The sequence below is a fragment of the Engystomops pustulosus genome, chromosome 9 (assembly GCF_040894005.1).
Source record: "Engystomops pustulosus chromosome 9, aEngPut4.maternal, whole genome shotgun sequence".
Taxonomy (NCBI): domain Eukaryota; kingdom Metazoa; phylum Chordata; class Amphibia; order Anura; family Leptodactylidae; genus Engystomops; species Engystomops pustulosus.
The window spans coordinates 81,967,929-81,986,828 of NC_092419.1; the positions used below are offsets into that span (position 1 = coordinate 81,967,929).

General features: G+C 42.9%; 1 protein-coding gene across 7 annotated transcripts in view; it reads left to right on the plus strand.

Annotated features, from left to right (window-relative positions):
• Positions 1-7,023: 7,023 nt before the first annotated feature.
• The window catches only part of OPHN1 (oligophrenin 1), an 84,154-nt gene continuing 72,277 nt past the window's right edge, over positions 7,024-18,900 (plus strand). For 2 of the 7 annotated variants that reach the window (XM_072124423.1, XM_072124427.1), the window contains exons 1-2: positions 12,686-12,952; positions 16,345-16,506. In XM_072124423.1, coding sequence (XP_071980524.1) covers positions 16,353-16,506 — 154 coding nt within the window. In that variant the 5' untranslated portion in view covers positions 12,686-12,952; positions 16,345-16,352. Of the gene's footprint in view, positions 7,105-12,685; positions 12,953-16,344; positions 16,507-18,900 lie in introns of those variants that run through there. The other 5 variants (XM_072124425.1, XM_072124426.1, XM_072124424.1 and 2 more) reach the window with 4 other exon arrangements.

Below are 18,900 nucleotides of genomic sequence, written 5' to 3' on the forward strand. Positions count from 1 at the left end.
CTCCTGAATTTTAAAAAACGGACAACCACCAGGATATTTACCACCAGGATGAAGAATTTTAAACCAAGCACACTTACATGCTGGTGTGTGTCCCATCTGGCAGGTTGCCCTTGTTTTTAAGAGAAAAATGCTTTCAAAATAATGTAAATGAACCTGAGGGTCTTCAGGCTCCATTAATATATATATCTTTATAAAAAAAAAGAGCAGATCCTGTAGAGGGGGCACACATCAGCATGTAAGTGTGCTTGGTTTACAATCATTGATCCTGGTGGTAGATTTCCTTTAAGGTGAACATGAGTTGGGTCATTAAAGGGTTAAATTCTTGTTAATATTTTTTTATAAATCCATCTGGGTCAGGGGCTTTTCTAGGTATAAGTCTATTTATGGCGGATTTAACTTTGTATAAGGAAATATCCACTTTTAAGATATTATTCTCTACTTAAACGGGGAAGATTCAGGACTGCCATTTCTGCTAGTTTTGATTTTGTTGCTTTGATTACACTGCCCTTTTATGATAAATTGTAGAGATTAGAATAAAGTAATTTAGAATTCTCTGAGGATCATAGACCTCTTTACCGTCCATATCAATAATTTGACAGCTGTTTTACCATCATGCCTCTGGTAACAACCCCAGAAGCCAGTCAGGCTCATTAGCATAATTGTACATGTTAATTTTAGAAGGAAGGAGACCAACAAATATAAGAAGATTACCACAGTCACAGTAAGTGTCCCTGGTTTATCATGCTTGATTTTGATGGTAGATTTCCCTTTATAGCTTTCAAAGAGAGTTTTGGTTTACCACATTTCCCACATTCCTGAATTGGATTCTCAGGAATCCTGGAATTCTAGTGCCTGATGATTTTATTTTTATGTCTATTTTTGCATCTTGCAAGAATCCAAGTTCCGCAGATACTAAGATAAATAATAAGTCCCTAGACAACAGATGGAGCCTCTTCTAGAAGGCAACAGGGGACAGCATGTTACCAAAATACCAGGTGCAGTGGAAAATTTTAGGAATGTCTTCCCTTCTAGGTAATGATACATAACTAACACATAAAACTTGTTTTGGATAAGTAGTTTTTCATATTTATTGATTTCACTATTTGTTCTTATGCTTAAAATGCAGTGGAAAGTGTAATATTGGTCAATTTATTTATCCAAGTGGTTTTCCGAGTTCTAAAAATATTAGCTAAAGTGCAGGAAATGATTAAAAATAATTAATCCAGCTCTGGCCTTCAGCTTTAGAATATTTTCACAGGGTTGCATGGGGTTTTGTGTTCCTATACACATATTACACTACAGGTAGTGGTGAAGGACACAAGACCTCTGACACCTCCCTGGAGATCCTGGAAGTGGCCACTGGCATGACAAGTAAACTAGTTGTATTATTTTAAATCAGTCCTTGCACAAAATATTTATATTACTAATATTTATATAACAACCCCTTTAATGATTAAAATATATTTTTTATTCTATGAAAACCAAGTACCGTATATTCCGGCTTATAAGACGACCTGGTGTATAAGACGACCCCCCTACTTTCCTGTTAAAATATAGAGTTTAAGATATATTCGCCGTATAAGACTACCCCTTTTCCAACGCATACAAAACACCGGTAAAAATTAAAATTATGCCCCCCTCCCAGAAGCCATAATTAATGTCCTGCCCCCCCTCAGTAGCTATAATTAATGTCCAGCCCCCCCCAGTAGCCATAATTAATGTCCTGCCCCCCAGTAGCCATAATTAATGTCCTGCCCCCCCAGTAGCTATAATTAATGTCCTGCCCCCCAGTAGCTATAATTACTGTCCTGCCCCCCAGTAGCTATAATTACTGTCCTGCCCCCCAGTAGCTATAATTACTGTCCTGCCCCCCAGTAGCTATAATTACTGTCCTGCACCCCCAGTAGCCATAAATAATGTCCCCCACCACCAAACAGGGCCCTATATATTTAAGCTAAATAAAAAACATAATTCTTACCTTATCCCGCTCCTCTTCGTCCTGCCTCTCATCAGGGGATCCGGCGCAGGCGACGGCTGATGACGCGTCTGCAGGTCAGGTGCCGGGTCATAGACCTCAGCAGACCCGGCGCAGGCAGACGCGTCACATAGCCTGCGTCAGCGAAAGTGATGGTTGTCGACGGTGGGTAAGTAGTGTGAGGTGGGTGCGGCGATTGCGGATCGGGGGCCCGTTCTAATTTTGAATTATGACAGCTCCGGGCCCTCCCTGATCCAGCGCACGGACCAGATGCAGAACAGTCCGTGCGCTGTAACAGGCAGGCCCGCGGCTGTCACAATTCAAAACATCTGCCCGCTGTGCTGCGCCGAGTTATCAGCGCAGCGCAGGGGTCAGGTGCGGGCCTCTGACTGACTGGCAGCGGAGCTTCGGTGGATCGCGGGAAAGGTGAGAAACATTACCGGCGTATAAGACGACCCCAGACCAGACAGAAGATTTTTAAGTCTTTAAAAGTCGTCTTATATGCCGGTATATACGGTACTTCCCTGCTGCTTCATGAGCCCATATTCCTATTACCAACTTCGGATCACATTGTAGCAGAAGGCAAATAGTTATCAGATATCAGAAACTTTTCTTCTTCCTATTTTTATTTTAAGTTAGTCATGTCAGCAACAAATGCATCCTTTCGTCTTTATCAATCCAAAACAGCACTTCCATGTCTAGCTATTTTGGTTATCTGTCAAAAAATAGCCAGCAAAGATAGTTCTATTGTAATGTGTAGAAATACATTATTATGTGCAAATTTAAAGGGAACCTGTCATCAGAAATTGCCCTGATAAACCACTACCAGTATGTTGTCAAGCATCTGAGAAGTTTCTAGATCATGTCTCTTTCATGGCCTGGTGTGGTGGAATCATCCGGATAATCAACTTTGAAGTTAGATGTAAATTGGTTTTTATGAAGTCAAGGAGAGTTTAACACTGAAGTCACACTTTCCCTGTCTTAGAATGTCCCTTCACTGTAATTGATGGTCCTGCCTCCAGGGAGATCATTGATCAGATCTCCTGAAGTCTGGCACATGATGTCAATCACATGATAGGAGGTTTTAGAGGCAGGGAGAGCTTGACTTCAATGTTAAACTCTCCGCCTCCGTGACTTCAAAGTTGATTTTTTTGGATGATGCCACCAAGATGGGCCATGAAATAGACATGATCTAGAAGCTGTTCAACTGCTTGACAACATACTGGCAGTGGTTTATTAAGCCAATTTCTGATGGCTTTAAAGGGAACCTACCACCATGATTCTACCTATAAAATAAGATAAGATAATCCTTTATTAGTCCCACAGTGGGGAAATTCACAGCGTTACAGCAGCAGAGAGGGTACAGAGAGTGAAGTACAAACTATGACAACAATAATATTAGGGATAAAAAGACAAAAAAGAGACAAGCAATGATCGGCAGTTTGATGTTTAGTCTGTGGATGGGACTTGCAGGGACTGGTTAGGAGGGGGGCGCAGGTTACTTCTGTTTGGGCCTTGTTTGTTGAACAGCCTGATGGCAGTGGGGAGGAATGACTTACGATAACGATCCTGGGCCGTGGAGTAGCCGGACATGAGGCTACACTTCGCGGCTACTCCACGCCCCAATAGCCTCTTTTCTCCTCCTACCCTGACATCTTCGGCGCGCAGCTCTAGTAGCCGCTTTAGAAAATTTACATATTAGGGCAGTGGTGGCGAACCTATGGCACGGGTGCCAGAGGCGGCACTCTGAGCCCTTTCTGTGGGCACCCAGGCCATCACCCCAGAATGAAGTTCACCAGACAGAACTCAAAGAATCTGCCTGCAGAATCTTCCTACAATGATAGATGAATTTGCCCTCCTCCTTTCAGCTGCGTTGGTGTCCTTGGGAGGCTGAAGGATTGAAAGTTGTCAATGAACAAGGAGAAATAAATTACTGCTTAAAGTGCTGCGCTGGCACTTTGCAATAAATAAGTGGCTTTTGGTTGAAGTTAGCTCTAAAAAGGGCTATCCTCACGTCCCATACATCCACCTACCACCCGTTCTACCTTTATAGGTAGAATTGTGGTGGTAGGTTCCCTTTAAGCAGGTCTTACATTGTAGGCCAACCCACTGACATCAACCACATAATAGTCTAAACATATACTTAACATCAACTGCATGAATAATCGTAAAGTGGACTGGTCACCAAGGACAAATTGTGGAATGTCATTACAGATGTATCTCGGATCAGTTTGGATACATATTCATTTCCTACCTATCCACCTGTTCAAAAGATTTGGCCCCTGGAAGTTTATATGTAAACTAGCTCATACTAGACAATAATGTTAAACTTTTTTTTTCATACAGCAAACAGAGAAACCCCCCTAGGGAAAGGAAAAGGTTACCACTTCTTACACTAGTAGGAGCTCATTCAGATATAAATTTCCTGGGGCCATATCTTTTAAACAGGTGGATTTTAAAAAGAAGAAATTATTATAGGCCATCAATTATAATTCCTGCACATTATTTTAAGTGATCTACTGTTAAGATGAACTTTGCTCATCTATTAAAGATAATTTGGACGATGTATTAAGACTGGTGTGTTCTGCATGTGACATGCCTGAATTTATAGGCTCCCACCTCCCACATCTACCATCAGAATGCATTATGATAAACCAGGGACACTTATAGATCCAGGAACTGTGACTTTGGTAATCTTCCTTCCTTCTAAAATCAACTTTTAAAATGATGCTTATGCAGCAGCTTCACGGGCTGTTACACTGTGTAGGAATACTTCTTCCTTACACTGTGTGCTAAAACTCACTACTGCCTTGAGCACGCAGAGGGAGGTGGGATTGTAACAGTCTGTGAAGCCAGAGAATGAGCGGCTCTGGTAATACCCCCAGAGTCCTCCAGGTTTTTTAGCATATTTTTAAAGTTGATTTTAGAAGGAAGGAGGCCCACAGTCATGGCGCCTGGATCTATGAGTAAGTGTCCCCAGTTTATCATGCTTGGCTTTGATGGTAAATTAAAGGGGTTATCCGACGGTTCAAAAAAACCCTTTGGGGGCCAAGACGACGCGGGTTAAAAAAATAAACATGTACTTACCTCCCGGCGCCTTCCGGCCTGCAGCACTGTGATCTCTACGGTCCGGGCCTTGTGTAGACAAACAGGGGCATGGAAGCCGCGTTGCGCTCAGATTATGGCCAGCCAAGGTTCCCATGCTCCTGTGCTGGGAGGAAAATACATGTTTATTTTTTTTAACTTGCCCTATCCTGGCCACCAATGGGTTTTTATACCCTTGGATAACCCCTTTAGGGTTGCAGTGCAAGAAGGCAGAAGCCTATGGTTTAGGGAATCTATTTTCTACTTTAGATCTTGAGAGATAGGTGGCTATTAGGGAGGAGATTGCACCCCAGATTTTGTATGATAAATACCATCATTGTACTGTGAACTGTTATATGTACCACTGGAAGTTTCCTTTCTGGATCATAGACTGTAAGCTCTGGCGAGCAGGGCCCTCACTCCTATTGTTTCATCTGACTATGTTATTACTCTGTAACGTCATTTATTTGTACCCCATGATCAATACAACGCTGCAGAATATGATGGCGCTATATAACTAAAGCTTTCTTCTTCTTATTATTATTTATAACCAATGTTTTACTTCTTTTTTTCAGGTTCACTTTAAGCTTTGGGATTCCTTGCATCATGCATCATTGCTAGTCCTTCTGTATTGCTGTAAGGATTGGGGTATCTAATATTCCAGAGCCTGGTTATAAAAAAAAAATGAGGTTTAGATTATCTTCCACTGTTTTACTGCAGATTGGCTTCTGAGTTCATGAAAATGTAGACTTTGGTTGTTTTTGAAGACACTTAGCAAGTCAAACCCAGACGGCATATTCTGAATACTTGGGGAGCACATCAGCTGTCAAGCAGCATTATGTCCCACTACTCTGATACTGGACGTAGTCTGTATGGGTCCTAACATGAAGCTTACTAATGCCAGCAATGTCAATGAGAAGACAGCTGGAGGAACTAAACTTGACACATTTTTTTTGCCTTTTTAATCACTGACATAATATCAGATTTTCTGTATTATGTATATCATGTAAGTATGACATGTGTACAACATGTGCATCCACAGATGATCTGAAAATAGCAGCACCCACATTATCCCTACATGGAAGTGAAAATAAGAATACGGGCCGTAAAGCAGAAGTCCGATTATGTAACAATAAATGCGGTATAACATACATGGAGACCGCTGTAGAAAATAGGCATTTCACAATTGTAATATTTTGTGTCTAAAGCAGTATGTAGGAAAATAAAGTGTCATAATTCTTGTCTGCCCTTACATAATGATAATATATCTTTATTTATATAGCGTCATCATATACCGCATTGCTTTATAAATCATGGGGACTTATACAAACTAAAAAGACACTACAGGGCAGTAACATACGGTAATACAGTAGGAATGAGCGCCCTATTTGCAAGAGCTTACAATCTATGAGGATGAAGGGGTGATACATGAGGTGACAGTGCTCATCCATTCTTTAATATGGGATAAAATAATCAAATTAAAAATATCGCTGAATGAGCCAGTCTCCAGTAGCAATCCATATACAGAAACCAGGTGCATTGTGGGCAGAGTAACCTGTTTAACCTGTTAGTTGAGGATGTATTTAGTGGCTCATGGGTTGAGCCTGCTCCATACATAGCGGGGTCATACAGTCCTAAAAATTGTATCAATGAAAATGCCAGCTTTTCCAATAAACACGTCTATACACAAAAGTATGAAAAATGATTAGCCCCAGAATATGGTGAAATTAAGAAACGTAGAAAAGGTTTTAATTTTTATAAAATACACCCAAATAAGACCTATATTAATTTGGAATTCCGGTGCAGTAACCCAAAGAATAAAGTAAAGGTGTCATATGGAGTGCACAGTGAAAGCCGAAAAAAACAGAGCCCACAAGAATATGTCGTAAATGCTTTTTCTCGTCAATTTCACAGCATATGGAATTTTTTTTCCAGGTTCCAAGTAAACGGCATGAAATACAGCCACTAGGAAGTACACAGAAAAATAATAAAATTGTGGATATTTGAAGGTGGGGAATGAAAAACAGAAACTTAAAATGGAAACGGTAAGGGGTTAATGGTATCAATGGTGAGCAATACATAGACAGCGGAAGTACACAGTGTAGGTTAGTGAAAATAGAGTGAAAGTTACTCTCTGTCCGAAGAGTTGGTTCTTTATTCTTTATGCTTCTTTCTTTACTTGAAACTTTGGTAAGTTTGATGGTACAAAATAGGACATTCCAGAGAATTGGTGCAGCTTGAGAGAAGTCCCGGAGACATGACTGGGAGGTTCAAATTAAAGAAGAGAATAATCTTAGATCATTGGAAGATGAGTCAAACAGCACAGGGTGAGTGATAGACTGAGATGAAGAAGGGGAGGTAGGGAGCTGCAACACAGCGCAGAGCTTTGTGGATGAGATAATATTAAATTACAAAATCAAAATTGGAGGATTGGTGAACTCCAGAAAATAAATGTACCTGCTTTTTTCTGCAGGAATTAAATGCTGCTGTACAAGTACCAAATATTGCATGTACATACAGTACAGGAGATCCTCAAAAAAGCCTTAAAGGGCTACATCAGATGAAAGATATATAAATCATAAACTGACTGCTAGACTTGCAATGGTTTCTGTATGGGTGAGTGCAGTGGGATAGGAGGGAGCGCTGGTCCACCCTCTGCTGCCTGGTGAGCTCAGCCTTTCTGTGGAGCCGCCTCTGTAATTGTGTTAATCTAATAAAGACTATTGGTGGGGGATCCCTGGAGAATGATGTAAGTGCAGACAGCATCTGCTGCTCAGTAGTGTCCCGCTCTGTGATGTCATCTAGTATTAAGGGGGAAGGGGATTTACACAATAGGGATGAATAAACTTCACATATAGGGATTAGACTAGTATAAATAGATCACACTTATTGCCCATCTCCGGGCAGTTTGTATTTCTCAGCAGTTTATTGCCCCCTTTACACAGAGAGATGTGCTGCCAACAATCTGATGTGATGGTCTGATAACTAAGGTGAATTTGTTCTGACAAATTTGCCCCATGGCACATGCTGGACTGAACCTTGAACCGCTGAACTGAAGCATATCTGGTAAATCTGGTACCTGCACGAAGCAGGTTTGGCGGAACAAATTCGCTAGGGGGCAATTGGCCTTTGGAGAGAGAACGATATAATCCACACATTATAAAGTGATCTATTGCCGTTACAATAACAAAACGAACTCAATGTTCTTAGTTCCATTTTGATGACATTATATAAACCACTAACCACGTCACGGTGACCTTGTTATAGTGGGTCTCTACGCTATTGGGTGCAGCTTTACATGGTGTCCAACACTGCTGAAACACAGCACCAGCAAGGACCATGACCCGGGAGCCCCCAGTACCCATATTGGTAAGATAAACCCCCACAGCTCTGGGTCCCCCCATGCAGTATGGCAACCGGGCTAAGGCCCTTCTCATGCTAGTCAGTGTAATGCGTCCAACTTGCATCACACTCACAGTACATGCTGGTTGGAACGTCTGGCCCGAATGCTGAGCAACCAAAAGTAAATTCAAGCATGTCAGTCCAGTTCGGGTTGTCAGCGTTCAGGCCAGATGTTTCAGCCAGCACATGCAGCGTGTGTGGTGCAAGCCCTGAAATTATAGCAACTACTTGCGAAACGCCAATAATTGTGATTATTTTTCCCTTCACGCCATCTCCACACCAAGTGGCCGGTCCTGCACCATGCCTGCTCACTACTTAGAACATACAAACGTTCTCCTAAAACATCAGCTTGATGGTTTTGCTTAAAACTATGGCAGCCTAAGGCCCCTTTAACACTTGCGTTTTTCACGCGCGTGTTCTGCCCATGTTTTTCATGCGCAGAACTTGCATTGCACTCTGACTCATTGTAATCAATGGGCTTTTTCAGACTTCAGAATGCTCTACTTTTGCAAGTCACGTGCATAAAAAAGTCTATAGAGACGCATCAATGCGTTTTTCACGCATCAATTGCCATAGGATAGAGCTCAGTCCTGAGTCCTTTCCACGTGCGTTATCTGTGCATGAAAAACTGAAAAACGCATTGAAAATGCATTAAAATGCGTGTGAAAAAGACACTGAACAAACTCTGACTGAAAACTGATTGAACTCTGATGCAAAATTTCAGTTTTTCACTGACCAAACCCTGATCAGACTCTGACGTGATCTGCAACGCAAGTGTGGAAGGGGCCTTATGCCCATTCTACAATTGCGAGTGTGATGCAATGAACTCACATCACACCCGCAACGCATGCTGCCGGGATCTCACGGCCCAAACGCTGCAAACCAGAACTGAACTCAGCATGTCAGTGTGAACTCAGCATGTCAGTTCAGTTCCGGTGTGCAGCATTTGGGCCGTGAGATCCCGGCAGCATGCGTTGCGGGTGTGATGTGAGTTCATTGCATCACACTCGCAAGTGTAGAATGGGCCTCAGTCTCTTGATGTATGCGGTGGTGCTGGAGGGGCGAGGCTTCTGTGTATGAGCTCCCTCATTATCTATATGATTAATTAATAATTATTATTATTATTATTAATAACTAAATTAGGAAACTGCTAGTTATGTAGTTCCCTAGTGTTTTTATTGGAGTAATTGCAGCCTCCTTGCCCATTTTTGGCCGCCCTAAGAGTGGTCATATCTGCGATGCTGCGTTCGCACAGTGTGCTTGAGGCCTTTGGATCAAAATGCAACATGTGAACGTGACCTCAGTGACTGATGACAGTAATGGGGTCCTGACTATGTCCTCACAGCTGTGCGCTTATTCATTTATAGAAATATCCGATTATGCATTTTCTAGAAGATCCAGTTGATGTTGAATTGAGGCTTCTTCTCCTGTGCTGATGTGTAATAATGGTATAATGTACAGAGCACAAGAGGAGCCTATATAACACTCCATAGGGACAGCCAGGAATGTCACCTACATAACACTCCATGGGGACAGCCGGGAATGTCACCTATATAACAATCCATAGGGACAGCTGGGAATGTCACCTACATAACACTCCATAGGGACAGCCGGGAATGTCACCTACATAACAATCCATGGGGACAGCCGGGAATGTCACCTATATAACAATCCATAGGGACAGCCGGGAATGTCACCTACATAACACTCCATGGGGACAGCCGGGAAAGTCACCTACATAACAATCCATAGGGACAGCCGGGAATGTCACCTACATAACACTCCATGGGGACAGCCGGGAATGTCACCTACATAACACTCCATGGGGACAGCCGGGAATGTCACCTACATAACACTCCATGGGGACAGCCGGGAATGTCACCTATGTAACAATCCATAGGGACAGCCGGGAATGTCACCTATATAACAATCCATAGGGACAGCCGGGAATGTCACCTACATAACACTCCATGGGGACAGCCGGGAATGTCACCTACATAACAATCCATAGGGACAGCCGGGAATGTCACCTACATAACACTCCATGGGGACAGCCGGGAATGTCACCTACATAACACTCCATGGGGACAGCCGGGAATGTCACCTACATAACACTCCATGGGGACAGCCGGGAATGTCACCTATGTAACAATCCATAGGGACAGCCGGGAATGTCACCTACATAACAATCCATAGGGACAGCCGGGAATGTCACCTACATAACAATCCATAGGGACAGCCGGGAATGTCACCTACATAACAATCCATAGAGACAGCCGGGAATGTCACATATATAACACTCCATAGGGACAGCCAGGAATGTCACCTACATAACAATCCATAGGGACAGCTGGGAATGTCACCTACATAACAATCCATAGGGACAGCCGGGAATGTCACATATATAACAATCTATAGGGACAGCCGGGAATGTCACATATATAACAATCCATATGGACAGCCAGGAATGTCACCTACATAACACTCCATGGGGACAGCCAGAAATGTCACCTATATAACAATCCATAGGGACAGCCGGGAATGTCACCTACATAACAATGCATAGGGACAGCCGGGAATGTCACCTACATAACACTCCATAGGGACAGCCGGGAATGTCACCTACATAACAATGCATAGGGACAGCCGGGAATGTCACCTACATAACAATCCATAGGGACAGCCGGGAATGTCACCTACATAACAATCCATAGGGACAGCCGGGAATGTCACCTACATAACAATCCATAGGGACAGCCGGGAATGTCACCTACATAACAATCCATAGGGACAGCCGGGAATGTCACCTACACAACAATCCATAGGGACAGCCGGGAATGTCACCTACATAACAATCCATAGGGACAGCCGGGAATGTCACATATATAACAATCTATAGGGACAGCTGGGAATGTCACATATATAACAATCCATAGGGACAGCCAGGAATGTCACCTACATAACACTCCATGGGGACAGCCAGAAATGTCACCTATATAACAATCCATAGGGACAGCCGGGAATGTCACCTACATAACAATCCATAGGGACAGCCAGGAATGTCACCTACATAACACTCCATGGGGACAGCCGGGAATGTCACCTACATAACAATCCATAGGGACAGCCGGGAATGTCACCTACATAACAATCCATAGGGACAGCCAGGAATGTCACCTATATAACAATCCATAGGGACAGCCGGGAATGTCACCTACATAACAGTCCATGGGGACAGCCGGGAATGTCACCTATATAACAATCCATAGGGACAGCGGGGAATGTCACCTACATAACAATCCATAGGGACAGCCGGGAATGTCACCTACATAACAATCCATAGGGACAGCCGGGAATGTCACATATATAACAATCTATAGGGACAGCCGGGAATGTCACCTATATAACAATCCATAGGGACAGCCGGGAATGTCACCTACATAACAATCCATAGGGACAGCAGGGAATGTCACCTACATAACACTCCATGGGGACAGCCGGGAATGTCACCTATATAACAATCCATAGGGACAGCCGGGAATGTCACCTATATAACAATCCATAGGGACAGCCGGGAATGTCACCTACATAACAATCCATAGGGACAGCCGGGAATGTCACCTACATAACAATCCATAGGGACAGCCGGGAATGTCACCTACATAACAATCCATAGGGACAGCCGGGAATGTCACCTACATAACAATCCATAGGGACAGCCGGGAATGTCACCTACATAACAATCCATAGGGACAGCCGGGAATGTCACCTACATAACAATCCATAGGGACAGCCGGGAATGTCACATATATAACAATCTATAGGGACAGCCGGGAATGTCACATATATAACAATCCATAGGGACAGCCGGGAATGTCACCTACATAACAATCCATAGGGACAGCCGGGAATGTCACCTACATAACAATCCATAGGGACAGCCGGGAATGTCACCTACATAACAATCCATAGGGACAGCCGGGAATGTCACATATATAACAATCTATAGGGACAGCCGGGAATGTCACATATATAACAATCCATAGGGACAGCCGGGAATGTCACCTACATAACAATCCATAGGGACAGTCGGGATTGTCCTGTGAGCTGGCACCTCTGCTGTGCTGGGGCTGGAGCTGCAGTTCCCGGGTTTCCACACTAGGTGACTGCAGCTGCAGGCAGAGCAGGACAGGACACTGCCCCTTTAAGAGGAGAGAAAGGCCGGAGAGGAGGAGGAGGAGGAGGCGTCTTCTCAGCCTCAGTCTGTACACATCACAAGGAGGGAAACCTTCCTGGAAGGAGCTGGGACGTGACTGTCACTGAAGGACGCAGCCCCTCACCTGCTGCCACCACCGGAGGACTGCCATAGGGGAGGCGGGGGCCATGTACCGGGAGACCCCCCAGCCCTGCACCCCAGCGCCCGCTGCCTGATACACAAAGACCTCCATAGACAGCGCAGCATCCTCCTCCCTGCCCATTGTGCCCGGCCAGGTACATGCCCTGCAGTGCCCGTCATCTCCCATCACACTGCACATGCATCGTGTCATGTATGTATGTATGTATGTATGTATGTATGTATGTATGATGTATGTATGTATCATGTCATGTATTGTGTCATGTATGTATGTATCGTGTCATGTATGTGTGTATCATGTCATGTATGTGTGTATCGTGTCATGTATGTGTGTATCATGTCATGTATGTATGTATCGTATCATGTCATGTATGTATGACATCATCATCAGTATTACACATTGGAAATCCATGTATGTATATGTGTATGTATGAGATAACCACCACCATCATCACACATTGGAGATCCATCTATGTATGTATGAGGTAACCATCATCATCATCAGAACACATTGTAGGTCCATGTATGTATGTATGTATGTATGTATGTATGACATCACATGTGTATGTATGGGATAACAACCATCATCATCATGCATTGAAAATCCATGTATCCATGAGATCAGCATAGTCTTCATTACACATTAGAGCACTATGTATGTATGTATGTATGTGTGTATACAATTATGTACTGACCAGTCCATATACTGAGCCTGACTGTGTCCTTTTGGGATCCTACATTTTGGAGTTTGGATATGATAGCAGGGCCCTTAAAAGTTATCCAGCACTGAAAACAATATTTTTTTATGATTATTATTATTATGGCTGACCATAATACCATTGGATTATCTCCTTGCTATATGTATTGAATGTGTGACCAGAGGCTTATTATACATGTATATAGATGGAGCATTAGATAGCTGGGGCTCTGGTCCAGGATAAGCTGGAAGGACACTTATCTGGGCAATATGAAGATGTTATTGGTCGTGTACACACCAGGACTACATGTGTGTATGAATCAGTAAGTCGCCGCTCCAGTATTGGCCTGTCATGTTGGGGTGAGATCTGCGATGATGATGGTTGTGTTGTTAATGCTGCTGTATACACACATCCCCCATGTATACAGTATATGAGTATATCGCCGGGATGCTGGTTCAGAATAGATTTGAAAAGGGGACTTCTTCCTTCTTATGATTATGATGTACACATTATATTTGGTTTTATTTATTTTTTTTAATTGCTACCATTATTATTATTATTATTATTGCACATATGTATGAAGTATATGGATGTTCTATCAACATAAAATCGTTAAGATGCATGTCCAGTGTATTTGGAAGGGTGATGTTGTATTTATTTCCCATACTTATTATTATTATTATTATTATTATTATTATGACTGATGTTCGACATGTAAGACCTCATGTATACAATATATAGATGCCATATAAGTGCTGGACAGCTGGGGGCGCTGGTCTGGATGTAAGTTGGGGGGTGATGTTACATTAATTTCATGCCTGATTGTGATGATGTGTTGTATAAGCACACATGTATACAGTATATAGATGCCATATGAGCCCTGGACAGCTGGGGGCGCTGGTCTGGATGTAAGTTGGGGGGTGATGTTACATTCATTTCATGCCTGATTGTGATGATGTGTTGTATAAGCACACATGTATATAGATGCCATATAAGTGCTGGACTGCTGGGGGCGCTGGTCCAGTTATAAGTTGGAAGAGCCGCTATCATGAGTCCATGAGGATGTTTGTCAGGAAGAGTGAGGGGATAACCTCAGGAAAAGCCAGTTATTGTCACACTCGCTGCCTGTCCTTGCATTGTTTACTGGATGTGTAGTCACCTGTCCAGATGTGACATGTCCCCATATCCTGGAGGCCGCTTATTTATATAATAGTTTCCTGGCTAAGACGATCCATGTAAATATTAACCTTAAGTTGTTTGATAAGTGTGTCGCTGGAATGATATTAAGCTGAGAAAACTCGCCACGAAAGATGCCCGGGATCCCTGGTGTGTAAACAAAGCGCTGAGCCGACTTCTTCTTCTCTAGTTCTTATTCAGGATCCCATTGGAGCTGGCGGCTTATATGTAGGGACCATGCACCTACCTAAAATGTACTTTTCCCACATTTCAAAATTATTTGCACATTTTTGTCAGAATTAGTCAGTAGATATTATCCATTGCAGTGCAATGGATTCAATCTGCTGCAGACGCCCCCATCACATCAGATTTTTGTGTACACGACTTTTAAGTGTCCTGTATGCAATGGCGAATAGGGTGAGTTGTGGGGCCACTAACTAAACCCCTGTAATGTAAATGTATGGGACAGTAGGAAGTGATTTATCATAAAGTATTAAAGGGAACCTGTCATCAGGAGCCCCTTTTCTGGCTCCTCCCATGTCCCCATAGAGAATAGTGGGCACATTGCCAAAGTGTTTTTATAATAAAACATGCATTTTCCGATACAAAGAAAGTTGTACAGAGAAAGTGCTACAGAGCAGTTTCCCGTGTCTCATGGGAGTTGCCAGTGAGGAATGGTTCCCCCCTCACCCTCAGGAAACCGCCCCATCATGCGTTTATTTAAAATTTTACAAAACACCCATCTCCATCCTATTTGAAATGGACGCCTGACGTAGAGGTTTCCCGAGGTTGTGGGGGAAGCCCCCACTCTTTTGTGGCCATGCTGGGGTAGTGCAGCTGCGATCCTAATGAAGTGAGGGTGATGGCAGTCAACTGATATTTGAATTGAGGACCTGTCAGTGTAATATGGGACACTAAACCATGTCCTTATGGACCGGTGTTTTAATGTTCCAAATCACACTTTAGAAAGTCCCCAGGTGCCTGCTATTAAAATAAAAAACATTGATACTTACCTGGTTCTGGTGCTCCCCACACTTGCGCCGTTGAGCAGTGAAGCCGGCGTACTATACCCCTTGCACAATGAAGTCGGGGTGTAAATCTCCGGCTTCATTGAAGTACTGCACAGACGTGGGGAACACAAGAGATGGGTCACATGTGCTTCATCAGACCCATCTCTAGGTAAGTATGAATGTTTTATTTTTTATACCGCCAAAGGAGGGACTTGCTTAAGGGCGATTTGGGACACTAAACAATCACTCCCTAAGGACCTGTTGGTGGGTCAATGTCCCAAATCACCTTGACAGGTCCTCTTTAATTCCTGCAAAAAGTAACAGATGTCTTGATGAAACCATGGACGGGGCAGAACCTAAGGTTCCTACTAACTATGCTATACATGCTCTCATGGGCCACATGGGACTATGGTTTTACGTGACAAGTCCAATTTTCCTTTGACCGGCACAAATAAATGCTTAGGCAAATTTAAGGGCAAGCCAGTTCACATTCCTGGATATTTGTACTCTGTTGGGAAAAAAATGGGCTTTCCAAAGGAAACCTGCACAAAGGGAAGGGGATTTACTGAAACGTCACCAGGTCCTGCTCTGTTTGGTATTTAAATTCATGTATAACATGAGACATTTGTTCTCTTATGTTCTCAGGATAAACAATGGGTCATACTCCGCTGGAATTCAGTGAATGCTACCTGGACAGCCCGGTGTTCAGAGAGAGTCTGAAGGGTTATGAGCAAGAGCTGGAGAGGACCAATAAATTCATTAAGGATGTGATCAAGGATGGAAATGCCCTTATCAGTGCCATTAAAGGTAAGGTGTTGGGCCTAGGACCAGATCCTAAGGATCCTGGGGGCCTTTCTTTAAAGCAAAAAAAAAAAAAATCTATGAAGTGTAATGAAAGCTAGAGTCTTGTGGTGGGATGGTGATCCCGGGCTTTACTTTGTAATATTTGGAATTTATTGCCAATTATCTTCACCCTTATGGGTTTTTTGCGTTGGTCTGGATCAACACTAGGAGTATAGGTCTTGCCTGGACTGGAAGACAACAAATTCTGTTGGTGAAAGGGGGGGGGGGGGGATGAATTGATCAAATCTGATATCTTGAGACTATGTCCTTCCACTAAGCACCACCACCTTTTCAGGAAAGTGGACATTGTAGCGTAAAAGATAACACTACACACAATTTGTGATATGCTTTCTAGGCTTGGATTCCTTAATGAATTCTTCCTATTTTGCACGTACTCTAATACAAATACATTGGAGATTGAGGCAATTGCCAAAGTTTCCCATCAACATCTGTTAGAGCGGAACAAAGGCTGCAGTGTTTGTATCCTGCAACCTTCAAATAACACGGTTTGAGTTGGCACTAGACACAGATCATTCAACCTGGCCACAGCGAGGATTTCTCCCATTTACCTATGTACACACTGGATATGGGCATCAGCGGCTGTAGGAGAGATGGTGTCTTTGTTTGGCTGGAATCACAAATCCAGTTTTTGATGCAGATTTATTTGGGCCATACACATCAGTGAATCTAAGGCTACATAAACACATTGGGGTATATGTACTAAGCCTTGTCCTCCAAGTTTCTGCAAATTTTTTTTGTGGTTAGTCCCCCATTCTACTTTGGGAGTGATGGGAGGTAAACTGGTGGGGGCATGAAGTGGGGCAGGTGTTGACTTTAAGTCCCCATTCCCCAAAGTTACTTAAGCCTGCCTAAAAAAAGCAGAGAAAACATCAGGGGAGAGCGGTGAACCACCATGCCGGATTCAAACAGTGTAAACGAGGTGTAGTCAGCTCACCTGGGAAGCAGTCGCCACAAGGATAGAGATCCCGAGCTTTGGCTATCTCCAGCTTCCATGGAGTAAACAATGCAAGTCCAACACACCGTCTCAAGGGAAAAGGCTCCACTCCAAGTATTGCAATAAAATGTAGTATTCTTTATTGGAATCTTCAATCACATCATACAAAAGGTAAAAAGTGGACACGGATGGCACGGAGTCAAAAATAATGCCTACACGTCTCGGATGAAAACTACATCCTTTTTCATGAGCCTCTTAGTAAATCCAGTGTGCGGTATGCTGATGAGGGAAGGCAATGAAGGCTGGCGTTTAAAATGCCAGTCTTGGTACATTCCCCCCCCTCCCCCGTTGCTTTTGACCATTTGGTAGTTGTTGTTGTAATGGACAACACACGACCCCATGTATTTTAATGGGCTCATGCACACGGCCAAGGTTTCCATGTCCTTGCAGTCCTTTCCTATTATTGTTGTGTGAGCCGACCACACAGGTCCGTTGTTTGCTTGCCCGATATTGCACGTGTTCTCGTACAGGTAGCCTTATGGTGGTGAAGAGGTGATCAACACTTCATTTTACCTTTTATTACTTTATGGAACAACCTTTTTGTCTTTGGCTTTGTAAGAAATGACATAAGAAATGATATGTTCGATTGGTGCTCTAAAACATACCTTAACATAACAACAAAAGCTGCTTTAATGAATTGTACAATGTGTGTGGTTGACCAAATGTCACTCTAGGGGGAGGAGGAAAAAAGCCAGATAAGTAAAGAAAGAAGCATTGTTCTCTGATAAGATATATTACACAGCTTATCATAGTCACTTGATTTATGCACACAAATAAAATTTTTTCACACGTTATCAATTCTTCCTATATAATATATGCAATTTTCAGGAATAAAAAGACAAATTAAGCCTCATATCAGGGAAAATATCATGACTCTGATGCAGTCATGTTGGGTTCTACCTCCTTGTCATTACCGACCATACCTGGGAATGTGCCTGAGGTATGTCTGGAAACAACATGTAGGTGTGTTGAAATATCTGGAACAGTGTACACAGTAAGGACTGACAGAAAGTAGGTCAGATGACTGCTCATATTTCACGTAAAAACAGCAACAATATCCATGCTCCTAGATGACTTGTGACTGTTCTGTCAGTCCTCTATGACTTTCTTTTAGATTTATTTTACCTTTTTCCATTCTTCTCAATAGTTTCTGCCGCAAACATTAGAGGATGACCTTCCCTGTTTTCTTCAGCTCATTTCTTGGCCTTTCTGGAAAGTCTGTGATATGATTAAAAATTTGCCAGCTTTTAACAGGATTTAAAGGGTATTATTACATAAGACATGTATATAATATTATTTCCTTAGGAAATCAACCATCAAAATCAAGATACACTTCCCTCCTC